The 27,746-nt window shown below is 42.2% G+C and overlaps 1 protein-coding gene across 1 annotated transcript in view; it reads right to left on the reverse strand.

Annotated features, from left to right (window-relative positions):
- Positions 1–15,699, reverse strand: part of LOC125085499 (T-cell surface glycoprotein CD1a-like) — a 28,660-nt gene extending 12,961 nt beyond the window's left edge. The window contains exons 1-4 of the mRNA XM_047703908.1: positions 15,598–15,699; positions 14,631–14,897; positions 13,676–13,954; positions 13,199–13,477 (exon numbers count right to left, since the gene is read on the reverse strand). Of these exons, the coding sequence (XP_047559864.1) occupies positions 13,199–13,477; positions 13,676–13,954; positions 14,631–14,897; positions 15,598–15,658 (886 nt within the window). The 5' untranslated portion in view covers positions 15,659–15,699. The remainder of the gene's footprint in view (positions 1–13,198; positions 13,478–13,675; positions 13,955–14,630; positions 14,898–15,597) is intronic.
- Between the last annotated feature and the right edge of the window lie 12,047 nt (positions 15,700–27,746).

Raw genomic sequence — 27,746 nt, forward strand, 5'->3', positions numbered from 1 at the left:
CTCAACACAGGTTTTCATAGTTGTCTGTGTGCTCACTCTCAGAAGAGGAGGAGGGAAATGTCACCTGCCAGCTCCTTTATTCCTGGAGGGATCCCCAACAATCTCTGTCCCTCTGGAGCATGCTCTGACATTAGTAAATAACTGTCTCTCCTGTTAAACCCCAGGCCTATTTCAAACCACAGCATCTATGCTGTTACTCTCTTGGCTCTTGGTTTTGTGCTCTTTAAGGGCAGGAGGTTTCAACTTTCTCTTGGCCCCCTAGCTATCCCAGAGCTGAGCCTGCTGATTTTTTATGTTCCGTATATTAATCCCCATGAATTGTAAGAACCCCAGAAATTAAGCCCCTCTGGTTTTCAAAATCAAATGTTATGGGAATTTGTCTTCCCCATGTAGGCTCCCTGGTGTGAGCCTTTTTCTTTGCGTTACCTGTCCACATGGCACCCCTTCTTCCTGTGGCCATTGTGCAGGTTCCCTTAGCTCCCTACTGGGTCTTCACTCATCCTACCCTGTTCAATGTGACCTCTTCTCTAAATTTAGCTGTAGACAGTTTGTTCTGCCAGTCTTTGGGTTATTTACACTGATATGGCTGTTATCTAGTTGGGAAAAGGTGATCTTAGAGATTTCCTGCAACACCATCTTCCCCTGAACTCTGTACTAAGTTTTATTATAATATACAAACTCTACCCAACAACATCACTGCGTGAAATATTTTCTGAAGTGGTGTCACTTAACTAATGTTTGCCTACTCAGAATCATGACTTCATTTGTTGCCTTTGGGTGTTAGATATATACCCCTCTTATACTGGATCCCCAACATTTAACAGAGGGCCTGGAAAGTGGTAGGTGCTCAATGATTATTCTTGTTTGTTTTTTTGTTTCTTTTGTTCTTTCTTTATTTTTTCCTTTCTTTCTTTCATCTTTCTTTTTTAAAAGCAAGAGAGAAAAAGTGCCCCTGTGAAAAGGGAAAGTGGGACAAAGGGAGAGAGAGAGAAAATCTTAAACAGGCTCCATGTTCTGTGCAGAGCCCAAAACAGTGCTTGATCTCATTACCCTGAGATAATGACCTGAGCCAAAATCAGGAGTCAGACGCCCAATCAACTAGGCCACCAAGTTTCCCAAAATTCTTGAATGATTGAATAAGTTGGTTTAGATATTCAATTATACTTAAAATTATGGAGATCTTCAACATAAAAAACTTCTTAAGGATCAGAAAACATTAGTTGTAACCCTATTTGAGGAAATGAGAATCTGCCACTATCTCTTTTAGGATACAAGCATATGTTAATAATCATGAAGTTCACACAGAGAATCCTACTGCAAATCTCCCATTACTTGTAGTAAGAAACCACTGAGAATTTGTACCAAGTGGATTAAGTAGCATTCTGAAATCACATATCCAGATTCCTTTCTTATTGCTTCTGCTGGAATGCTCCTTTCTTGTCTTATCACTAGCTGGCCTATGCTGGACAACTGACCTTCCTTTTTCATGGTATTTTTAAGTATTTAAAGGCTCTTCAATATTTGTTTGTACTTTATATCATCTGCAAAAATATGTTTGGGCTATTTGTCTTGTTATTTCTTGGTTAATCACTAAACAGAAATAATCACAGTCAATGAAAGGAAGGAAATAATTTTTGAGAAAGTAAAGATTGGAATATAGAAAGCTAGAAAAAGTCCACTCCCATACTTAAGACCGGAAAGATGGATAATCAAAATCACTTTTCCTGAACCCATCAGAAACCTGGAATCTCTAGGCAACTTGTTAACCCAAAATCTAGAAAAGGACATACTCCTCCCAGCAAATAGGGTATGTATACAGGCCAATTTTAGACAATGAACCTGAGCAACAGAAACCTGAAAAAGGTAGAAGGGCCCACAATGACCTCTACCCCCAGCTAAACACAAACAGGCCCATTAGGTGATCTACCCCAAATATCCATAAGCCCTAGCTGACCAACCGGTTACTTACACCCAGACACAGGTACCAAAAAAGGAAAATTCCCTATGTTCCCATATCTGCTCACCTCCCCCCTTAACTACACTCACCCATTATTGTCTTCTTCCAAAGAGTCTCTCCTTTGCTGTCCTGCCCACAGCTCCTGGACAGTGTATTTAATAAACTTCTATCTTATTTGTTCAGGCTTTGGTGAATTCTTCCACACCTTGAGCCTCTGGACTCAACCCAGATTGGCACAGATATGGTAGCCCTAATGTGGAGACTTGACTGGCTCTGGGCTCTTCCTGGATTATCTGGGTATTTCTTAAGACTTTCTTTAAGTGGACCAACTCTAGTACTTCTTAGAGAACTGACAGCCTGTACCCAAGGTTACTCCTTGGTGAATATCCAAAGCCACAGGGGGAACCAGACAGACATACCTTCTCCAAAAGGTGAGGGATTTTATCACTTGCCCTTCAGAGGGATCCTTCCATCCCTCTCATTTTGTCTTGCTTGTTTATTTTTTGTTTGGTTTGGTTTGTCTTTCAACAGACTACCCTTTGTACTACCCAGATAACTGAAGATCTCTGGCCAGTACAGCTTTTCAGTTAGTCTGAGGGTCTGAGAGCAAGCAGGTCAAATTGCCCACACCTGTGAGTTTGAAAGACACCTTTTTCTCTGCTCTCCTACTCTGTTATCCTGAGGTTTCCATTCCCAATGTGAGGCACACTTGTCAGCCGCAGCTCATCCAGGGCAAATCTATACCTATTACAGACTCATTTGGGACCCTTTCCTGACCTAGACTGACTCAGACACCTTGCCTTTTTCAGCTCCAACCCCTTTATTTCTTTGTTCCCATGGGTCCAGTCACCACCTTGATATACAGGCAAAATTCATTCCAAGAGTTTTAGTACTAAGTCCTCCCCCTTATTTTCCAACCCATTTTGGAGAACTGATGTCCAGCTTTCCCTGTTGCAGAGGCATTCCACAAGGAATTGCCATTGCTGTTCGCAGTGATGCTATTCTTTTTTTAAAAGTATCAATTAAAATTTTATTGTAGGGGCGCCTGGGTGGCTCAGTGGGTTAAAGCCTCCGCCTTCGGCTCAGGTCATGATCCCAGGTCTTGGGATCCAGCCTGGCATCAGGCTTTCTGCTCAGCAGGGGGGCTGCTTCCCTTCCCCTCTGTCTGCCTGCCTCTCTGCCTACCTGAGATCTCTATCTGTCAAATAAATAAATAAAATCTTTTTAAAAAATAAAGTAAAATAAAATAAAATTTTATTGTAAAGAATGAATAATATATATATCACCAATGCATGGGCATATGTAGTAATATATACATTGTTAAATATTTAATTTATTTTGAATTGGTATTTCTACCATGCTCACTCTTTTTTTTTCATTATGTTATGTTAGTCACCATACAATATTTCATTAGTTTTTTTTATTTATTTTTTTAATTTCTTTTCAGTGTTCCAGAATTCATTGTTTATGCACCACACCCCATGCTCCATGCAATATGTGCCCTCCATAATACCCACTACCAGGCTCACCCAACCTCCCACACCCCACCCTTCCAAAACTCTCAGATTGTTTTTCAGAGTCCAGAGTCTCTCATGGCTCATCTCCATCTCCAATTTCCCCCAACTCACTTCTCCTCTCCATCTCCCCATGTCCTCCGTGTTATTCCTTATGCTCCACAAGTAAGCAACACCATATGATAATTGACTCTCTCTGCTTGACTTATTTCACTCAGCATAATCTCTTCCAGTCCCGTCCATGTTGATACAATAGTTGGGTATTCATCCTTTCTGATGGAGGCATAATACTCCATAGTGTATATGGACCATGTCTTCCTTATCCATTCATCTGTTGAAGGGCATCTTGGTTGTTTCCACAGTTTGGCAACTGTGGCCATTGCTGCTATGAACACTGGGGTACAGATAGCTCTTCTTTTCACTACATCTATATCTTTGGGGTAAATACCCAGTAGTGCCATTGTAGGGTTATAGGGAAGCTCTATTTTTAATTTCTTTTTTAAAATTTTTTATTTCTTTTCAGCATAACAGTATTCATTGTTTTTGCACCACACCCAGTACTCTATGCAATCCGTGCCCTCCCATACCCACCACCTGGTTCCCCAACCTCCCATCCCCCGCCCCTTCAAAACCCTCAGATTGTTTTTCAGAGTCCATAGTCTCTCATGGTTCACCTCTCCTTCCAATTTCCCTCAACTCCCTTCTCCTCTCCATCTCCCCTTGTCCTCCATGCTATTTGTTATGCTCCACAAATAAATGAAACCATATGATAATTGACTCTCTCTGCTTGACTTATTTCACTCAGCATAATCTCTTCCAGTCCCGTCCATGTTGCTACAAAAGTTGGGTATTCATCCTTTCTGATGGAGGCATAATACTCCATAGTGTATATGGACCACATCTTCCTTTATCCATTCGTCCGTTGAAGGGCATCTTGGTTCTTTGCACAGTTTGGCGACCGTGGCCATTGCTGCTATGAACATTGGGGTACAAATGGCCCTTCTTTTCACTGCATCTGTATCTTTGGGGTAAATACCCAGTAGTTCAATTGTAGGGTCATAGGGAAGTTCTATTTTTAATTTCTTGAGGAATCTCCACACTGTTCTCCAAAGTGGCTGCACCAGCTCGCATTCCCACCAACAATGTAAGAGGGTTCCCCTTTCTCTACATCCTCTCCAACACACGTTGTTTACTGTCTTGTTCATTTTGGCCATTCTAACTGGTGTAAAGTGGTGTCTCAATGTGGTTTTGATTTGAATCTCCCTGATGGCTAGTGATGATGAATATTTTTCCATGTGTCTGTTAGCCATTTGTATGTCTTCATTGGAGAAGTGTCTGTTCGTGTCTTCTGTCCATATTTCATATGTTGTTTATATAGTGTTCCATGATTAATTATTTGCATATAACACCCAGAGCCCATTGCAATACATGCCCTCCTTAATACCCATGACTGGGCTACCTTACCCTCCACACTCCTACCCTCTGAAAGCCTCTATTCGTTTCCCAGAGTTCATAGTCTCTAATGGTTCTTTTCTCCCTCTGATTCCCCCCTTCAGTTTTTCCTTTCTTCTCCTAATATCTTCCATGCTATTCCTTATGCTTCACATATGAGTGAAACCATATGATAACTGACTTCTCTACTTGACATATTTCACTTAGCATAATCTCCTCCCATTCCATCTATGTTGATGCAAAAATTGGGTATTCATCCTTTCTGATGGCTGAGTAATATCCCATTGTATATATGGACCCCATCTTCTTTATCCATTCATCTGTTGAAGGGAATCTCAGCTCCTTCCACAGTTTGGCTATTGTGGACATTGCTGCTATGAATATTAGGGTGCATGTGCCCCTTCTTTTCACTACATCTATATCTTTGTGGTAAATATTCAGTAGTTCAATTGCTGGATCATAGAATAGCTCTATTTTTAACTTTTTGAGGAACCTCCGTTCTGTTTTCCAAAGTGACTGTACCAACCTGCATTCCCACCAACAGTGTAAGAGGGTTTCCTTTTCTCCTCAACCTCTCCAATATTTGTTGTTTCCTGCCTTGTTAATTTTTACCATTCTAACTAGGGTAAGGTGTTATCTCATTGTGGTTTTGATTTGAATTTCCCTGATCACTAATGATGTTGAACATTTTTTCATGTGTCTGTTATCCATTCACGTGTCTTTTTTGGAGAAGCATCTGTTCATATATTCTGCCCATTTTTTGACTTGATTATTTGTTTTTTGGGTGTTAAGTTTGAGTTCTTTATAGATCTTCTATACCAGTCCTTTATCTGTAATGTCATTTACAAATGTCTTCTCCCATTTTGTGTTCCTCATTGTTTTCTTGACTGTTTCCTTTGCTCTGAAGAAGCTTTTTAATCTTGATGAAGTCCCAAAAGTTCACTTTTGCTTTTGTTTCCCTTGCCTTTGGAGATGTGTCTTTTTTGGTCTTTTTTTATTTATTTTCAGTGTTCCAGAATTCATTGTTTATGCACCACACCCAGTGCTCCATGCAATATATGCCCTCAATAATACCCACCACCAGGCTCACCCAACTCCCCACCCCGCTCCCCTTGGAAACTCTCAGTTTGTTTCTCAGAGTCCACAGTCTCTCATGGCTCATCTCCCCCTCCAATTCCCCCCATCTCACATCTCCTCTCCATCTCCCCATGTCCTCTGTGTTATTCCTTATGCTCCAGAAATAAGTGAAACCATATGATAATTGACTCTCTCTGCTTGACTTATTTCACTCAGCATAATCTCTTCCAGTCCCATCCATGTTGATAAAAAAAAGTTGGGTATTCATCCTTTCTGATGGAGGCATCATACTCCGTAGTATATATGGACCATATCTTTTTTATCCATTCATCCATGGAAGGGCATCTTGGTTCTTTCCACAGTTTGGCAACCATGGCCATTGCAGCTATGAACACTTAGGTACAGATGGCCCTTCTTTTCACTACATCTGTATCTTTGAGGTAAATACCCAATAGTGCAATTGCAGAGTCATAGGAAAGTTCTATTTTTAATTTCTTAAGGAATTTCCACACTGTTTTCCAAAGTGGCTGCACCAACTTACATTCCCACCAACAGTGTAAGACGATTCCCCTTTCTCCACATCCTCTCCAACACTTGGGCATTCTTAAAAACTGGAGTAAATTTGATCCCTAAGTTCTGTGAATACAATTTCTCATCTTTTTATGTAATGATTCCAGACCTCAGTACAACCTCCAAGATCAAGAGAAAAGGCCCCTTCGTGGAACTCTTATAATAGTATTTTCCAGCTTGACACTTTTGCCAGAACTCCTCCAAATGATTGGAGGTCTCATATGTGCAAACTTTCATGGCAGTGTCCCAAAACCCTGGCTTCCGCAAAAACAGTAGACTGTGTCTTCCTCAGTTTCATGGTTCATCTGACCTTGTGGACATGTTAGATGACCCCTCCTTTAGGCATCCCATTGGCTTACCCCTCCCTCTGACAACCCAGAGACTCCCCTGGATCCTACGAATGCCCTAGGTGCCCACTGCCACCACAATGCTACCTCCTTACCAAAGACCCTTATCCCCATTCAGTATTCAATCTGGCACTCACTACAAGCCTAAGGACCTGACTTCTATTTCTCCACAAAATGCCATGACCCTGTGAGGTAGCAAATGAGGATGCCAGGACAATTAGGGTCCCTGTTCTCTTTACAATGTCAGATCTGTCTCAGATAGAGAGAAAACTTGGCTCCTTTAGCCAAGACCCTTTCCACTTCACTAAAGAATTCGAAAGTCTCACAATTATTTTTGATCTCACCAGGCATGACATATCATGTTTACCATGTGCTGCATCCATGAGGAAAAAACTTGTATCTGATCTTTGTCTCAGAACTAGACTGATGAGATCCATACCCATACCCATGACTATACTCTGGTGGAAGTACAGGAAATTCCAAGTGCCTACCCTAGATGGAATTATCAAGGAGACCCTGGTAGAATTAATCAAGACTACAGGATAACCTGCCTATATGAGGTATGCAAAAAGCAGTCATAAAACCTTTAAATTATGTAATACTTGAAGAAGTAACCCACAGCCAAAATGAAAATCCCATGTAATTTCATTCTTAGCAAAGGCCATGAGAAAGCACACCAACCTAGATCCTGAGAGCCCAGATAGCATGGCAATAAAAGCATATATTTTTATCAGCCAGACCTCCCTTGATATCACAAAAAAGCTTCAGGAGCTGTATCAGGGACCACAACCCATGTTGTTGCACTTCTGGATATGGCCTTCAAGACCCCCAGTGACTGAGAGGTGGCCCTGAGTGCTAAAAGAGAGCAGAGAGACAATAAGTAGGCCCAATATATGGCTCCCGGCCCTCCTCTGGGTCCACCCGGGGCAAAAGCCCTTAGAGTTATAAGCCACTAAGCTTCTCTATGACCTAGAAACATCTCAAGCCTGCTTCTGTTGTTGCCAATCAGGGCATCTGGCCTAGGAGTGTCAAATGTGTCCCCCACCAGGGCCTTGTCTGGCATGGAAAAAATCAGAGCAGCAAATGGGACTACCTCTCCTTCCCACATGCAGGAGTGGCATCCCGGACCTCAAAGCCCAAGCCAGTGCTGTCCCAGTTAATTGACAGCCTCAGGCCAAGGACCCTCCAAGCAACCTGCAGTTGCCTTTGGATCTGCACGTCAATTATGAAGAGCCCAACAGAGCAGGGGAAAGTGATTTCCTCTCCCTTAACTGAGGGGGCCCAGAGGCTGTACATGGTCTCATGAAAGAGCCTTGGGTCACCCTGGATATGGCAGGAGACAAACTGAATACCTAATAGTTATAGGAGTCATTTTTCCACCCTGATAAAATATTCAGAAATCTTCTTTCAATCTAGACCCTACTCATTGGCATAGACAGGCACCCAAAGATGGGAACTTTCACTTCCTTTTTTATTTTTTGGGGGGGTGGGAGGGTAACAATACCTTTACTCATTCCTTCCCTGTTTTACCCAGTTACTCCATTCCATTTCTGGGAAGGACATAACAACAAAAATACAACTAATCCTTGCCTTTCTGAGATTGACTGCCCTCTGCCCCTTCAAACAGCAAGGTCTCTATTTTTCTTTTCTTTTCTTTTTTTTTTTACTTTAACCTTATTTATTTATTTTTATTGTGTTATGTTAGTCACCATACAGTACATCATTAGTTTTTTTTTTAAGATTTTATTTATTTGTCAGAGAGAGAGGAGAGCGAGCGAGCACAGGCAGACAGAATGGCAGGCAGAGGCAGAGGGAGAAGCAGGCTCCCTGCCAAGCAAGGAGCCCGATGTGGGACTCGATCCCAGGACACTGGGATCATGACCTGAGCCGAAGGCAGCTGCTTAACCAACTGAGCCACCCAGGCGTCCCCATCATTAGTTTTTGATGTAGTGTTCTATGATTCATTGTTTGTGTATAACACCCAGTGCTCTATGCAATCTGTGCCCTCTATGATACCCATAACCAGGCTCACACTTCCCCCCAATCCCCTCCTTTCTAAAACTCTCTATGTTTTTACCAGAGTCCATAGTCTCTCATGGTTTTTCTCCACTCCAATATCTCCTCCTTCATTTTTCCCTTCTCCTAATGTCCTCCATGCTTTTCCTTATATTCCACAAATAAGTGAAGTCATATGATAATTGACTTTCTCTAGTTGACTTATTTCACTTAGTATAACCCCCTCCACTCCCATGCAAGTTGATGCAAAAGTTGGGTATTCATCCTTTCTGATGGCTGAGTAATATTCCATTATGCATATGGACCCCATCTTCTTTATCCATTTTTTTTACTGAAGGGCCTCTTGACTCTTTCCACATTTTGACTATTGTGGACATTGCTGCTACAAACATTGGGGTGCATATGGTCCTTCTTTTCACTACATCTGTATCTTTGCAGCAAATATAAATGTAGAACTATTGCTGGGTCATAGGGTAACTCTATTTTTAATTTTTTGAGGAACCTCCACACTGTTTTCCAAAGTAGCTCCACCAATTTGCATTCCCACCAACAGTGTAAGAGGGTTCCCCTTTCTCCACAACTTCTCCAACATTTGTTAGAATGGCAAAAATTGACAAAGTCTCTATTTTTCAATAGATGCCCCTCAGGTATGGGATACCCTCATTCTGGGGTATTTCCTATCAACAATTACTGTAAGGATACAATTTAAAGATACATCTTCATTTCTTCCCCAGAAAATGCCAATACCTTTACATGTGGAAGCCAGACAGGGACTATAGCCATTCATACAAAAATTCCTAGTGACAGGACTTTTGCAGTCTTGCAATCTGCTTTGAAATATCCCCATCTTGGCAATAAAAAGTCCAATGGCTCATAGAGAATGGTATAGGACCTAGGAGCTATCAACAAGGCTATCATTCCTATTCATCCAATTACTAACCATTATACCCTCCTAAGACAGGTCACTTCAGACATTGTATTGGATCTAAAAGATGAGGATATTCTGTCCTGCTTTGTTGAAAATTAGTCCCTTCAACAAATGGTGTTGGGAAAATTGGATGGCCACATGCAGTAGAATGAAACTGGACCACTTACTTACACCATACATAAATAAAACCCAAAATGCATGAAAGACCTAAATATGAGACAGGAATCCATCAAAATCCTGGAGGAAAACACAGGCAGCAACCTCTTTGACTTTGGCCACAGCAACTTCTTTCTAGACACATCTCCAAAAGCAAGGAAAACAAAAGCAAAAATGAACTATTGGGACTTCATCAAGATAAAAAGCTTTTGCACAGCAATGGAAACAGTCAACAAAACTGAAAGGCAACCTACAGTTTGGGAGAGATCTTTGCAAATATCTTATCAGATAAAAGGCTAGTATCCAAAATCCATAAAGAATTTATCAAATTCAATACCCTCAAAAAACAATTCACAAGAAATGGGTGGAAAACATGAACAGACATTTCTCCAAAGAAGACATATGAAGGCCCAACAGAAACATGAAAACATGCTCAACATCACTTAGCATCAGTGAAAAATAAATCAAAACCACAATGAGATGCCACCTCACACCAGTAACTTAATAAGTCAGGAAATAACAAATGTTGGTGAGGATTTGGAGAAAGGGGAACCCTTTTACACTGTTGGTGAGAATGTAAATTGGTATAGCCACCCTGGGAAACAATATGGAGGTTCCTCAAAAAAGTTAAAAATAGAGCTATCCTATGACCCAGCAATTGCACTACTAGGTATTTATCCAAAGGATACAAACATAGTGATTCAAAGGGATACATGCACCACAATGTTTATAGCAGCGATGTCCACAATAGCCGAAATATGGAACGAACCCAGATGTCCATCAACAGAAGACAGAAGAATGGATAAGGAAGAAGCAAGATGGTGTGTGTGTGTGTGTGTGTGTGTTTGTGTGTGTGTGTGTGAGTATCCAATATACAATGGTATATATACACAATGGAATATTATTCAGCCATCAAAAAGAATGAAATCTTGCTTTTTGCAATGATGCGAATGGAACTAGAGGGTATTATGCTAAGTGAAATAAGAGAAAATCAAATACCATATGATTTCACTCAGGTTGGAATTTAAGAAACAAAACTGAGGAACATAAGGGAGGGGAAGGAAAAATAAAATAAGAAATCTTACAGAGGAAGGCAAACCATAAGAGACTCTTAAATATAGGAAACAAACTGAGGGTTGCTAGAAGGGAAGTGCATAGAGGGAATGGGGTATCTGGCTTTGGGGAAGTGTTTTCCTCGTGTAATGTCTTCCTCTCTCTCTCTCTCTCTCTCTCTCCCCTGTCTTCAGTGATGCCTCCCACCCCTCCACAGCACTCCTGACCATTTCTCTCTCAAGTCATGTCTTTGCATCTCCTACCCCCCCAATGATGTGGCCTCTTCTCTGTCTTTAGCTGTGTAGTTTGTTCTTCCAGTCTTCAGATCGATTTCTTGGGTATTTAGAATGATTTGATATTTATGTAGCTGTGTTTGAAGGTCTAAGCAAGCGTGGGGTCCACCCACTACTACACCATGTTAAATCCCCCATCTGGACCATCTTGTTTCTTTTTCTGTCCTTTTCTTTATCTTTCTGGTGGTGAGAACACTTCAGATGTATCCTCCTGGCAAATTTCATGTACACAGTTTCTCTGCCTTCTTGCATGCAGGGTTCATTCTCAGGCATGCTTCTCTGGTGCTGAAAAATGGGTTGTTTTTGTTTTCAGGCTTTATACCCCATACCCTATAACCCAGGACTGGAGAGAGCATTCATTCCTCTGTATCTGCCCCAAGAATCAGGCTACAGGTCCGCTCCAATGGGTTTCTGCAGTTAAATACCTGGAATGGTCACAGGCAAAACTGTGTTTCTCCTCAGGGTCTCAAGCACATCAGAGAAAATCCAGAGGATTGTCAGTTCCCTTGGCCAGGTGACAAGACTTTTAACAGAAAAGCATCAAACATCTTAACTACTACAGACATGTCAGGAAGTAAAAGATGAAAAACCTATAAATGTTGCATAAATGTAACACAGATTTTTAATTGAAGACACATTTCATGCAGGTGAGACACCTATCCAAGGATACAAATATTAAAAAGACATGAACTTTGTTCTCAAGAATCCTAAGAATTAGAAGAGAAAAGGGACTTAACTGGGGATAACAAGAGGTGGGAAATGAGACATAGATTTTATGAAAGTTCAGGAAAAGGTAGTGGAAATTCTCAACAGGCAGAGACTACTTCTACTTGTGAATCAGGGAGGGCTATCTGGAGGAAGTGACATCTCATGCTTGTTCACCCATGCAGGTGTTGGAACTTCATTCCATCCAGAGATAAATTTGAAATTCAGGTTCCAGACCACAAACTGAGGGTTTTGGAGGGGAAGGGGGTGGGGAGTTGAGTGAGCCTGGTGGTGGGTATTAAGGAGGGCACGTATTGCATGGAGCACTGGGAGTGGTGCATAAACAATGAATCTTGGAACACTGAAAAAATAAAATTAAATTTTAAAAAAGGACAATAAAAATTGCTAAATTATACTTAGTTTATATTGTCAACTGATCATTAAGCAGAAATGAAAGACAAAGTTGCACACAGACAGTTACAAGGACATCACCGCTGAGCTGGGTTTAGGTAAGTACTGGAGCCTTGGCTGCAGGGATCTCACTCCAAGGGGTGACACCGCACTGTTTTCCTGAGAGAAACAGAGGAGGAAATCACTCTGTAGCTGGTGGACATGAGGACTACAGGGAGGAAGGTCACTGGGAGCAGGAGGGCTGAGGACAAACTGAAAGGTGGGGACACACATGGGAAAGAGCAGGAAGGTGGCTCCAGAGACTTACCAGGGCTTCCAGAGCCACAAAGCCAGACCCGCCAGAAGTACCAAGGATGCTGTCACTGCCAGGAATACCAAGCCCATGGAATGGGGCTGCTCTGTGGGTTTGGTGCACAGAGGGTGTCACTTCCCTGGTTGAACTGCACCTCCCTGGTCCTCTTTGCTCCAGCCACCCTCTGCCTCACCAACTGTCCTCCCTCCTCTCTTCTCCTTTTCCTCCTGAGAGATGGACTCTTTGCCAACCTGCTACATTCTCCTACATCTAAGGACACTCACCCTCAACTATTCCATTTCTTGGATTAGTGGGTATTTTAGTCCTTTGTGGTCTAGAGTCCCTAGAATCCCATTTTTCATCTGACTCACCTGCTCTCCCCTAATATCCCCACACCCTTTTGCAGCCAGGTCCAGTTCTTTCTCACCCCAGTAGAGGACGATGTCCTGGCCTCCTAGACTGCTGTGTCTCACCCGGCAGTACAGACCAGCCACCTCCCTGGATTTCACATCCAAGGACATCTGAAGATACCATGTCCCATCAGCATGGGGCAGGATGTTGCTTCGCTGGGTGCCCTGCTGCTCCTGCTCATCCCGCATCCACATCACCCACACAGGCTTTGGGTAGAACCCAGAGACGTGGCACACCAGCAGAAGACGGCCAGGACCTGGACTGGGGCCAGTGGACAGCCAGGCCTCTGGTCTCACTGCAGACACAGGACAGATAATCACAGACTGAGAAGGTAAAGCTTCACATCAGTTTAGACTGACACATCTTTCTACTCTAGAAATCTGTCACCACCATCCCCTCTCCTCCACATCTCCATCTTATCCTGAATTTAAAGGAAACATTGCAAATATATGATTGCATAATAGAGACTTATGGAAGGAGGGAAAGGACTGACCTTGTCGCTGGAGATATGCTTTCCCTGCATCAAGAAGTCCCAAGAAGAAACGGGGGAGGATGTCGTTGATGTGAATGTGTACTATTTTATTAACCACATGGTACTGATTGAATAGTTTGCAGATCTCTTGAGCCCTACTTCCTCCCTCTGGAGATGGCTGCCATGTCATGTTCTGGAAGTTCACAAGATCCAATCCTTGATAAGCAATCCTCAGGTAGCACTCTAATACTTTCCCAAAATTCAGCTCACAGCCTTTGACTACCTGTACCTGAAAGGGATCTGGGAAGAGAAATTGTGAGTTATGAGACAGGGGGAGTGAAAGGTGAAATGAGATGAGTGGAAGCCAAGGATGGTAGAAGCAGAGGAAGATTGGAGGGAATGAGTAGACTTTGGCTTGAGGGGAGGCTTAGATAAAGGGGAAGTAGTGGTCACTGCAGGCAGAGGAAGAGGTGAATGATTGAGGAGGGAATAAATGTTGGAGGAAAGACATAAAGGTTGTGGGCAGAGAATAAGGAAGGGCTCAGTAGAAGAGCTGGTGTAAAAACAATGTAGGGTGAAGGGAGAGCATTGGGTACAGGGAACCCATAGAAAGACATCGCTGCTGGAATTGAATGGGGAGAAAAGTACAGTTCAAGGGGTCAGTCACAGAGTAAGGGAGCAGAGGGTACCTGGTTGGAGGCCAGGAAAGGGGTGATCATGTGAGACACTAGTGGGAAACAGGAGAGCACAGCCTGTGGCCACTGAGAGGAGTGGGAAGTAGCAGAGGATGTGAAGCATTTCAAGAATCAGGGTCTAGCTTCTACCTCTGGCACAAGTTAGTGGAATTCAGTTTCATGATGGGGAGATGTGAGTTTTGAAAACCAGTGGAATTTCTTTCCTAGAGGAAGAAGGAACTCAAGGTTACCTACCACACTTGCCACTTCCATCCTACCTGCCTGTAGGAACTTGGACTCACATTCAAGCTGCCATTGGCTGACATGGTTATGAAATATTGGAGGAAATCCAGTGGAGAATATATGCAAGGACCTTTCCTGTTCCTTGAGCTCCTTGTTGCTGAAGTTGCCCTTGGACCAAGGCTGCAGGAAAATGAAAGCCCCGGTTTTGCTGTTCCAGCCATGAGTCTGCAGTTCATCCAGCCAAGCTGAGCCTTGATTTTGTGTCCAGGAATGGTTATAAAAGGATGAAGTCAGGATCATTCGGATAGAGATTGGCAACTGCAAGTCTGTGGAAAAATTACATTAAAGATCTGTGACACACCAGAGAGGAACAAGTGCATACATGGTAATTCGTTCCCATTTAAATGCACCACAAGAAGGATAGACTGATAGACTGAAAGAGGAGGGCATTGGGAAGGAGACAGAATGGAGAAGAAAGTGTCAGTGTTGGGAACCAAAATCTGGAGGACAGAGAAGCCATAGCTGTCTCAGGAGACATGTGCTGCCCCAGAGCCCTGAGCTTCATACAGATCCTTCAGACGGAGCACAGAGCCCTGCGGTCGGGGAAGCTCAGGTAGGAACCAGGCTGGCACTGTCCCTCCCCAGGTGTGTGCTGGGGTACCCACACATCACTAGTACACATACAGAGAGACACAAATACACACATGTACACACATCACAAGAGCACTGATGCACACGAGCACAAACATGCACACACAATCCTACAAACTAACAGAAATTTACATTCTAACAAGCAAATATAAACACACATATGTACACAAGTACACAAAACAGACACACACATACACATGTACAAACTCATACACATATTAAAACAGACACATACATACAGACAAGCACATCTACACACATGATATACACAGACTTGCACACACAGAGATGCACACAAGGCACCCATACACACACACACACACACACACACACACACACACACGTGTGCCCACTGGGTAGGGCCAGAGTTCTCACCATCTTCACTGTCACCACCTGGGAGAAAAACCACCAGCAACACAAGTTGCAGGAACAGCATTGTACTTGCAGATGTTCTGTCTCTTACAAAGTCGGTCTTTGATGGTCCTTCTAACAAATCTACCCCCCGCCCCGACAGCACTGCTCTTCTGACTTCCTTCTCCACACACCAGCCTTCCCTGAGTCTCTGCGACATGCTAATGTGCTCCTCCCTCAACCCTGGACAGCTACTCAGACTCTCACTTCCCCTCCTGGTCTGACCGTCCTCTCTGGTTTCCAGCTTCTCCCTGTCACCAGCGTCCATCCTGCTGCCCCTCCCCTTATTCAGTTGCTTCAGAATCAGTCCTGTGCAGCATGGAGAAGTCACCCCCCACTCTCGTGCCTTTCCTTCTCATCCAGACAGTAGTAACCCATGAAAACACATGGCTCCCAGCACTCAGCCCTGGTCCCTGATGTCACTCTATCCCTACTGGCCTTGTGACCCCTCCCATTTATGTCCCTCTCTATCTCACTCCCACCCCAGCTCATTCACATCTCTGACTTCTCACTGTTTGTGTTAAAAAACAACGTCAACCAGGTATATTTGAAGATCTAACTGGTTTTATTAAGTGATTCAAGAATGGGACAGCATCCTAATAAGAAGAGGGGAGCTCCAAGAAGTGGTAAAAATGGGGGATTTTTATAGGAAGGATACTGTTAGCAAAAGAAAAAAAAAGTCATATTTCATGGAAGGTCATCTTCCTTAATTGGGAGAGCAGGGAGTCTTACCTTGCAGATGACTTCCCCTCCTTGGGGGATGGAGCGGGTCCGTGTCAAAGAGCACCTCACTGCTGCAGACCAGAGAATTCCTTACTGAAGGGTAAACATTTCAAGGGGGAGAGGGAGTGAAAACTGCAGCTAGGATAGGGATAAAGCAAGGTTTAGGGACTTGTCTAGTCCTAGACACCATTTTGGGCCCATGGGTTTCTTTTTTAACAGTTGCTCTATTCTCTTGTCCGGATTCCCCCATGACTGTCTGCATAATAGCACCAGCAACCACCAGTCTGCCATTATTCTTAGGGGAGGAACCAGGAGCCATCACAGAGACCACAAGACATTGAAACATCTGAAGAATATCCCCATCAGTCTGACTTGAATTAATATATGTTCGTTCACCAAACAGTCACTTAGCACCTGCCTGGATCCAAGCACGGTGCTACACTCATGAAAATACAGTGTTTCACAGTGCAATCACTTGATGCAAGGAGTTTTTAGTTTACTTGGGAAGAAAAACACATAAGTCAGAAATATATATTTTGGTATGCTGAGTTAGTTTTTCTTTGTTTTTGTTTTGTTTTGTTTTGTTTTTTAATTCCACTATAGTTAACATCATGTTATATTAGTTTCTTGTGTACCGTATAGTGATTGAGCAATTCTATACATTATCAGTGCTCATGAATGTAATATAATGCTAATCCCCTTCACCTATTTCCTCCATCCTCCACCCACCTCTGCTCTGGGAACCAGCAGTGTGTTCCCTGTGACTAAGAGTGTATTTTTTCCTCTGTCACTTTTTCCTTTGTTCTTTTGTTTTGTTTCATAAATTCCACATATGAAGGAGACCATATGGTATTTGTCTCTGTCTGACTGACTTATATCACTTACCATCATGTTCTCTAGCTCTGTCCAGGTTGTTGCAAATAGAGAGACCAGTTATTTTTATGTCTTAGTAATATTCCATTGTGCGTACATACCACAACTTTTCTCTTCATTTTAGTGTTTTCACATTCCTTCGGGAAATACCTAATAATACAAAAAAAAATCCAGTAGTAAATTATTGGATCATATAGTAATTCTGTTTTTAGTTCTTTGAAGAACCTCCATATAGTGTTTTCCACAGGGGCTGGCCAATTTACATTCCTACCAACAATGTGCATGTGTTGTTTTTTTCTTTACCTCTTCCACAATATTTGTTTCTTGTGTTTTTTTTTTCTTTTTTGTAAATTAACCAATGTGATAGTTGTGAGGTGATATTTCATTGTGGTTTTGATTTACATTTTCCTGTTATGAGTGATGTTGAGAATCTTTTCAACTGTGTTGGATCTCTGAACGTCTTTTTTAGAGAAATGTCTATTCATGTCTTCTGCCCATTTTTTTAATTGGATTATGTCCTTTCTTAGTTGTTGAGTTGTACATGTTCCTTATATATTTTGCATGCTAACCATTCACCACATATGCCATTAACAAATATCTACTTACATTCAGTTGATTGTCTTTTAGTTTTGTTGATTATTTCCTTTGCTTTGCAGAAGCTTTTTATTTTGATGTAGTCCCAACAGTTTTTTTCTGTTATTTTTTTTTTTCTCTTCTCTTTTGTTTTTCTTTCTTTGCTTTTGTTTCCCTTGCTAAGGAGACATATCGAGAAAGATGTTGCTATGGATGATATCAAGACCTTACTGCCTCTACTCCCTCCTAGGAATTTTATGATTTCAGGACTCAAATTTAAGTCTTTAATCCACTTTGAGTTTATTTTTTTTATAATGTGAGAAAGTGGTCCAGTTTTTTTTTTCTTTTGCATGAAGCTGTCTAATTTTCCCAACATGATTTTTTGTTTTTGTTTTTGCCTTTTTATTATTATTTTCATTATGTTTTGTTAGTCACCATACAGTACATCATTAGTTTTTGACGTGGTGTTCAAAGATTTCATGTTTATGTATAACATCCAGTGCTAAATGCAATATGTGCCCTCCTTAATACCCATCATCAGGCTTACCTATTCCCCCACTTCCCTCCCTTCTAAAACCTTCAGTTTGTTTCCCAGAGTCCACAATTTCTCGTGGTTCCTCTCCCCTTCTGATTTTCTTCCACTTTCACTTTTCCTTTCCTTCTCCTAATGTCCATGTTATTCCTTATGCTCCACAAGTAAGCAAAACCATATGATAATTGACTTACTCTGCTTGACTTACTTCACTCAGCATTATCTTCTCTCGTTCCATCCATGTTGATACGAAAGTTGGGTGTTCATCCTTTCTGATGGCTGAGTAATATCCCATTGTATATATGGACCCCATCTTCTTTTTTTTTTTAATTTTTTATTTTTTCAGCATAACAGTATTCATTATTTTTGCACCACACCCAGTGCTCCATGCAATCCGTGCCCTCTACAATACCCACCACCTGGTGCCCCCAACCTCCCACCCCCCACCCCTTCAAAATTCTCAGATCGTTTTTCAGAGTCCATAGTCTCTCATGGTTCACCTCCCCTTCCAATTTCCCTCAACTCCCTTCTCCTCTCCATCTCCCCTTGTCCTCCATGCTATTTGTTATGCTCCACAAATAAGTGAAACCATATGATAGTTGACTCTCTCTGCTTGACTTATTTCACTCAGCATCATCTCTTCCAGTCCCTGGGCCCCATCTTCTTTATCCACTCATCTGTTGAAGGGCATCTCAGGTCTTTCCAGAGTTTGGCTATTGTGGACATTGTTGCTATGAACATTGGGGTGGATATGGCCCTTCTGTTCACTACACCTGTATCTTTGGGGTAAATACCCAGTAATACAATTGCCAGGTTATAAGATAGCTCTATCTTTTTTTAATTTTTTGAGTAACTTCCTCACTGTTTTCCAAAGTGGCTGTATAAATTTGCATTCTCACCAACCGTGTAAGAGATTTTCCCTTTCTCCACATCCTCTCCAACATTTGTTCTTTCTGTCTATAGAAGTCAAAATTAAGTTAAGTCATGGAGTTTGAAATCATTCTTATTCCTCCCCACCCCCAAGTTTTTGAAACATCATGTCATATTTTGCATCCTTTTATTTTGTGATTCTTTGACTGATTTTTATGGAGATCCTTATTTTTACTGCTACTCTGTTTCCTTTCCTTTGGTCTTTCCTTTCTTTTCCTTTCCACTAAGAGTCCCCTTTAACATATCTCGTAGTGCTGGGTTATTGTTCAAGAATTCCTTTCACATTAGTTTATCTGGGAGACTCTTTATCTCTCCTTCTATTCTGAATGATAGCCTTGCTGGATAGAGTATTCTTTGCTAGGGTTTTTCCTTTTAGTACTTGAATTTATCATGCCATAATTCTTCTGGTCTGCAAACTTTCTGCTGAAAAATCAGCTGATAGTTTTATGGGTTTCCTTTGCATATAATTTTATTCTTTTTTTTTTTTTTACTGGTTTTAAAAATTTCCTTCATCACTATTTTTTTTAATTTTTTAAAAATTTTTTCCGTGTTCCAAGATTCATTGTTTATGCATCACACCCAGTGCTCCATTCTATATGTGCCCTCCTTAATACCTACCACCAGGCTAACACATCCCTCCACCCTCCTCCCTTCTAAAGCCCTCAGTTTGATTCTCAGAGTCCACAGCCTTTCATGGTTCCTCTCCCCCTCTGATTTACCCCAATTCACTTTTCCTTTCCTTCTCCTAATGTCCTCCATGTTATTCCTTATGCTCCACAAGTAAGTGAAACTGTTTGATAATTGACTCTCTCTGCTTGACTTATTTTACTCAGCATAATCTCCTCCAGTCCTGTTCATGTTGATACAAAGATTGGGTGTTCATTCCTTCTGCACAGCAAAGGGAACAGTCAACAAAACAAAGAGGCAACCCACTGAATGGGAGAATATATTCACAAATGACACTACAGACAAAGGGCTGATATCCAAGCTCTCTAAAGAACTCCTCAAATTCAACACCCAAAAAACCAGATACTCATCTCTACTTTTTGCCATTTTAATTGAGATGTATTGTGCTGTGGACCTCCTTGCATTGATTTTGCTGGGGACAAAATCTGTGTGTCCTGAATCTTGATTTCTGTTTCCTTCAACTGTTGGGGGTAGTTTTCAGCCATTATTTCTTCAGATAAATTTTTGCACCTTTTTCTCTCCTCTCATTCTGGGACGTATGCTGCAGATACTTTTACACTTGAAGATGTTGCTGAATTCCCTAAGTCTAATTTTCTTTTGTATATTTTTCCCTCCTCTCCTCTTAAACTGGATTGCTTCCCATACCCTGTCTTACAGGCCACTCATCTGTTCCTCTGCTTCCTCTATTTTCCTACTCATTCCACCCAGTGTATTTTTAATTTCAGTTATTTATTTCTTCAACACTGATTGGTTCTTTATCATTTCTATCTCATGTTGAGGATCTCACTGGAGTCCTCTACTCTTTTCTTAAGTCTAGAGAGTAACTTCATGACATTTACTTTAAATTCTCTATCAGGCATATTATACCTCTTTTTCATTTAGCTCTCAGGCTGTAATTTTTTCCTGTTCTTTCATTTGGGACATATTCCTCTGTGTCTTCATTTTGTTTAAGTCCATGTTCTCTTTCTGTATGTTAGAGAAGTTAGTTATATCTCCTACTCTTGAAAGTCATGTCCTTATGAAGAAGTTCTGTAATGTTCTTCAGTGCAGTGTCCCCTGTTCACCAGAGCCTGACACTTCAGGGTTATCCCCTATGTATGTTGCATATCCGCTGTGGAGGCTGGTCCACTCTTTCCTTTAGTCCAGTAATCTGCAATGGCTGTCCTTGCACGTGCAGTTAGGGTATGGTCCCTCTGTCCTTAGGGGGCCATTCAGCAGCCTCCTTGCTTTTAAGTTATGTCATATTAAATGCTTCCCAGAGATAAAGTTGCACTGATCTGCAAGGCCCATTCTCTGTGTTGTCCCCTGGGAAGTTTCACTGGTGAAAGAGCCCTGCATCAGATGTCCACCCCAGCCCACTTCTAGCCTCAGTAAGAATGTACTGTGTAGTTACCTTTATCTTTCACCAGGGCAAGATTCATTTTGCAGTAGAGTGGCCCCTATCAGGAATGCTTGAACATACCAGGCTTGTGATGCCACTTTGATGGGCTCCTGCTGAGATCCTACTGGAGTGGGAAGAACCTCAGAAGAGCATGGGGGTGAGTGGTATGGTGTTAGCAAAGTTTCCACAGGTTTGCTGTCATAGTGGTCCGCACGCATTGAAATGCATACTGTCTGGGTTGGAGGAGCCAAATCCACAGAAGTGTACTGAGACAGCATGTACAGTGTCAACAAGGTTTGAACAAGTATATTGTGGGAAGGGAACTGCAGCATAAAGTCTGACCTGAGGGAGTATGCCTGCAGGGAAACATGGGTGTGTGGCACGCTGATAGCAAAGGAGTTGGTGAGTGTTGGCTCTACATGGGTTTCCACAGATGTCTGTGTGCTCACACTCAGGGGAGAAGGAGGGAAATGACACCTGACAGCACCTTTATTCCTGGAGGAGTCCCCCCAAAATCTCTGTCCCTTTGAGGCATGCCCTGAGAGAAGAAAATAACTCTCCTTCCTGTAGCAAAATACATTCCTACATATCTGAGTGGTGAGTCCTCTCCCATGGTTTTCTGATCCTATTCGGCCAACTGATGTCGGGCTCTCCCTGTGGCAGGGGACGTCCCACCAAGAATAGCCATTGCTATTTGCCATGATGCTATTCTTGGGGGAACTCCGCAGTTGAGTCAGTCACTTCTTATACAGTCAGGTCTTTTCTGAGGTCAGTGGGATGTCCTCACTGAAATCACAACCAGGAGTCAGGAATTGGGGCTCCTTTCCCTTTGGCATGAAGGCCCTTTGGGAATTGGCAGCTGGTCTTTTCAACTATGTCATAAACACCCTCTACTCCTGCAGATGCACCCTTGGGCTGCATTCTTAAAAACTAAATCAAATTTGAGCCCCAAGTCCTGTGGAAACATCATCTCATGTTATTATGTAATGTTTCCTGTCTTCAGTACAAACGCCCAGATCAAGAGGAAAGGCCACTCCATGGAACTCTTTCTTGTAATAAAAGAAATAAAATTAAATTAAATTAAATTTTAAAAAAGTCTGTTCATACCTTCTGCACATTTCTTTTTTTCTTTTTTTAATTTTTATTTTTTTTATTTCTTTTCAGTGTTCCAAAATTCATTGTTTATGCACCACACCCAGTGCTCCATGCAATCCATGCCCTCCATGATACCCACCACCAGGCTCACCCAACCTTCCACCCCCATCCCCTCCAAAACCCTCAGTTTGTTTCTCAGAATCCACAGTTAGTCTCCCATGGTTCATCTCCCTCTCCAATTTCCCCCATCTCACTTCTCCCCTCCATCTCCCCATGTCCTCTGTGTTATTCCTTTATGCTCCACAAATAAGTGAAACCATATGATAATTGACTCTCTCTGCTTGACTTATTTCACTCAGCATAATCTCTTCCAGTCCCTTCCATGTTGCTACAAAAGTTGGGTACTCATCCTTTCTGATGGAAGCATCATCTACATATGGACTACATCTTCCTTATCCATTCATCCGTTGAAGGGCATCTTAGTTCTTTCCACAGTTTGGCGACTGCGGCCATTGCTGCTATGAACATTGGGGTACAGATGGCCCTTCTTTTCACTACATCTGTATCTTTGGGGTAAATACCCAGTAGTGCAATTGTAGGGTCATAGGGAAGCTCTATTTTTAATTTCTTAAGGAATCTCCACATTGTTTTCCAAAGTGGCTGCACCAATTTGCATTCCCACCAACAGTGTAAGAGGGTTCCCCTCTCTCCACATCCTCTCCAACCCACATTGTTTCCTGTCTTGTTAATTTTGACCATTCTAACTGGTGTAAGGTGGTATCTCAATGTGGTTTTGACTTGAATCTCCCTGATGGCTAGTGATGATGAACATGTTTCCATGTGCCTGTTAGCCATTTGTATGTCTTCTCTGGAGAAGTGTCTTTTCATGTCTTCTGCCCATTTTTTGACATGGTTATCTGTTTTGTGTGTATTGAGTTTGAGTTCTTTACAGATCTTGGATATCAGCCTTTTGTATGTACTGTCATTTTCAAATATCTTCTCCCATTCTGTGGCTTGCCTCTTTGTTTTGTTGACTGTTTCCTTTACTGTGCAGAAGCTTCTGTTCATTTCCTAACTAGATTATTAGTTTTATGGGTGTTGATTTTGATAAGTTTTTTTTTTATAGATTTTGGATAGTAAACCTTTATCAGATATGTCATTTTTCAAATATCTTCTTCCATTCTGTAGGTTGCCTTTTAGTTTTGTTGGTTGTTGATTTTGCTGTGCAGAAGGTGTTTACCTTGATGAAGTCCCAATAGTTTATTTTTCTATTCTTTCCCTTTCCTCAGGAGACCTATCTAGTAAGAAATTTCGACAACCCATATTAAAGAGGTTGCGCCTGTGTCCTCCTCGAGGCTTCTCATGGTTTCCTGTCTCAAATTTAGGTCTTTCATCCGTTTTGAATTTAATTTTGAATATCGTGTAAGAAAGTGATACAATTTCACTCTTTTGCATGTTGCTGTCCAGTTTTCCCAACACCATCGGTTGAAGAGGTTTTTTTTTTTTTTTTTTCCATTGGATACTCTTTCCTGCTTTCTCAAAGACTAGTTGACCATAGGCTTGTGGGTCCATTTCTGGGCTCTCTGTTCTGTTTTACTGTTTTATGTGTCGGTTTCTCTAGCCAGTACCATACTGTCCTGATGACTAGAGCTTTGTAATATAGCTTGAATTCCAGAATCATGATGTCTCAAGCTTTGCTTTTCTTTTTCAAAATTACTTTGGCTATGCTGAGTCTTTTCTAGTTCCATACAGATTTTAGGTTTGTTTGTTCCACCTTTGTGAAAAATACTGATTGACAGGGGAGGGAAATGTCACCAGCCCCCTCTCTTGTGCATAGAGAAGGGATTCCTTGCTTCTACTCTCAGGGAAGCCCTCCCAGAAGAGCAAACAATCTCCCCTTGTGTGCTCCAGGTGTCCCTCAGATCCCTGCCTTCACCCTGCCTGTGCCCTGACCTTCTGACCACCAAATAACATAGTGCCCCTCTTCTCTATCCCAGGCAGGCTTGCTGAGTTTTAAACCGCCAAACATTAGGAACCTGGCATGTCAGGTGCCCATGCTGCTTTTGTGGGGAGGGTCTCACAACACTGGGACTGGTGCAGGTTTGTCCCAGAAGGGCAGTCACACTGAAGCACAGGGGCATGGAGTTTGTAGTAAAGTTCAACAAATAACCCGTGTCTATAAGTTAGCCACATGCAGCAAGTGTCCCAGTGTTGGTGCTCTGGGGTGTGGCAGGGTAATGGTGTCTGCCAGCTCTTTTGTCCCCAGAGAGGTGCTGTTACCTCTTCCAGATGAACCCAAATAGGAGGAGACTCACATTATCCCATGTGTCCCAGGGGATCCTCAGATCATGTCTGTCCCCAGACTTCTGCCCTCCCTCTCCATAAGAGCACAGCAGTGCCCACTGGGTTCCACATTGGCCATTGTTTGGACCTCCAAAACTCTAGTCTTTAAGTCCCACTGATTGTAAATTTCACAAAGAAATCAACCCCTCTTCTTTTCCCAGTCAGTGGCTATGGGGAAGTGTTTTCCTTGTGTGATACCCTGGGTTCTCCACACTCTCTTTCACTCTTTCTGCCTCCTCTGTATGAGACAAGGCCTCTGTCCCCTCCACAGAACCCATAATTGTATCTCCCCAAAAGCATGACTCCCCACCTCCTACTTTCCATCATGTGGCCTCTTGTCTCTCTGTAGTTGTGCAGTTTTTTTTCTATTGATATCTTGGGTATTTGGAATGATTTGATATTTACCTAACTGTGTTCCAGTGTTGAGGCAAGCTTGGGGTCTTCCTACTACTCTGCCAAATTAGTTCCTCCTCCCTGACCCTCTACTTTTTCTTTTCTTTGTTTTGTTTTGCTTTGCTTTATCTTTCTTGTGGCAAGAACACTTTGGATCTATGCTCTTAGCAAATTGCACATATAAAATTTCTCTACTTCCTTGCATGCCGATTTCATCTTCAGGCTTGCCTCTCTGGTACTGAAAAATGGATGGTAGTTGTTTCCATCTTTATACCCTGTACTTTATCATCCAGGAAAAGAGAGAATATCTCTTTCCCCTCCACCGACCACAGAATCAGACTTTGTGGAACCTGCGTCACCTGGAGCAGGTACCTGGCCCTGAACCATCACTCTGGGTGAGGATTAGTGGCATCTGATTGGCCTGAACAGCAGGTTGCCTGTCTATCCTTCAGCCTATCTCATTGTCAAGGATGCTTTCTCCTGATGGCCTCGGACTGATCAGAGTGCAGAGCTACACGAGGGTGGAGTCAACCAGTCAAAATCCACATGGTGGCCCTGTGAGGGTGACAAGTAGACTAGAAGTTAGAGAACCAGGCAAGCAGTCTGATCCAGTCAGGAAGATCACAAAAGCCCCATGATTTGCTCTTCCTTTTCTCTTATTTTCACTTTTGCCAAGTCTCCCATTTCAAAGTTTTTTCCAGAAATATTTACATGCACAGGACTGAGACCATGCATGTGGTCCCTTTGAACATTCTCCTGCCCTGGTCTCCTCCCTCAGCCCCTAAACAAATTAGAACTAAGTTCCTTTCCCCTGGATCAACCCACATAAGCTCCTATACAAAGAAACTAGAAACACAATGAAAAAGGTAAACAAATCAGAAAGATAAAACTTTCAAGTTCTGAAGACATAGAGACATTTTCCTCCCCACTACTTGACATTCGAAATGTCCCAGCTGCATGGTCAGGGCTTGAAAATGGTTTGTTGAATTAATTAATGAAACTGAGAGTAACTAAGATCTAGCCATGGATTTCTCCACTCTCACTGCTACGGGTGTCATCAGTCACAAAGTGTCCATCTTCATTATACATGGAGTCTGTCTGTGCTGATTGGCCTACCTGCTAATGTCAATGTGTAAACCCCAGACACATGCACTCACCACTATTTGTAGAGGCAGGGATAGAGGCCTGAAATATATGATCCACCTTATGTGTTGCCTGGTGAGACTGGACCAGATGTCCCTCTGCCTTCCTATGTTAATTCCCACACTGTAAACACGTCTTGTTCATGGTCCATTTGGTGCCACATTTCCTAAATTACATGATGTTTCTTGGTGATTTCAGTGTTTAAAAAGGCTGTGAAGCCCAGAGCTGCAGGATTGACTGGTTCCTAAGCACAAGAAGGTGGGATGTGACTCATGACAAAACACTTAACGTAGTTAAGACTTGCTCAGGTTTCCAATGCAGAGCTGTGGACCATAAGGTCAGAGGTAATGAATTACCAATGCAGTAAATCCAAGAAGAGGAATGGAATATTCATGACGTCTATATGGAGCCACACCAGAGAGTGCTAAATAACATCTAAGACACTTAGATAATACCACAGAAAAGGGGGGGAAGAATCTATATTTGTGGCTTCATGAGATGATGACTGTTTCTTGTTTGGTTCTTGAAGCATCATGGACAGCACAGCTGTGGGGCTAAAACCGAAGGCACTGGTGATCACAGTACATGATGTGGAAAATGTTACCCTTCTGAGCTAATATTTCAGCATTGGGAATATGGCACACAGTGAATATTTGGAAATTACATATATATACATGTAATTATATACATATAATTATTTGGAAATTACATATATATATGCTGTTTTTAATCAGAAACACATATGAATCCAGGCTGTGTATTCATCAGTCACCAAATGTTATAAGCAGAAGCTCCTAGGAACCCAGCCCCAGATCTCCCCCCAGGAGCAATGGCTCACTATCACTGACTATATCCTCATGACGGTAACACAGCAGTCATGAATGCCAGGAGGCACAGTACACACTCTTCCTGCTGGATCCCCATTCGTCCCTGAGCAAAATACTCCTGCTTTCTTTCCTGGAATGTGTCTTTTCTGTTCAGAGACACCCTTGTACTGCTACCTCTCAGACATCATTTATATCAGTGCCTCTCACATTTTATGCATCTGTGAATTCCTTGCTGACTTTACTAAAAATGCAAATTGTGATTCAGTGAAACTCTGCTGAGTCCAAGACCCTATATTTCTAACAAGCTCCAAGGTGACAACTCTGCCACTGTCCCTGAGCCTCACAAAGAGCAAGCATCCTGCCTTCCTCTTTTTATTCAGAATACTTGGAGCACCAGGTCCACTCCAATAGGGTCTGCAGTAAATCACTGGAATGCTTACAGGTAAAACAGTTTCTTCTCAGAGGCTCAGAAATGACACAAGTCATTATGAGTGTGAAGTCCCTTGGCCAAATGAGAAGATTTTTAACAAGAAGAGCACCAAACATCTTAACTACCATAGACATTTCAGAAAGGAAAAGAAGACAACCTATAAATTTGACAAAAATTCAACAC

This window comes from Lutra lutra, chromosome 15 (genome assembly GCF_902655055.1).
Source record: "Lutra lutra chromosome 15, mLutLut1.2, whole genome shotgun sequence".
Classification (NCBI taxonomy): Eukaryota; Metazoa; Chordata; class Mammalia; order Carnivora; family Mustelidae; genus Lutra; species Lutra lutra.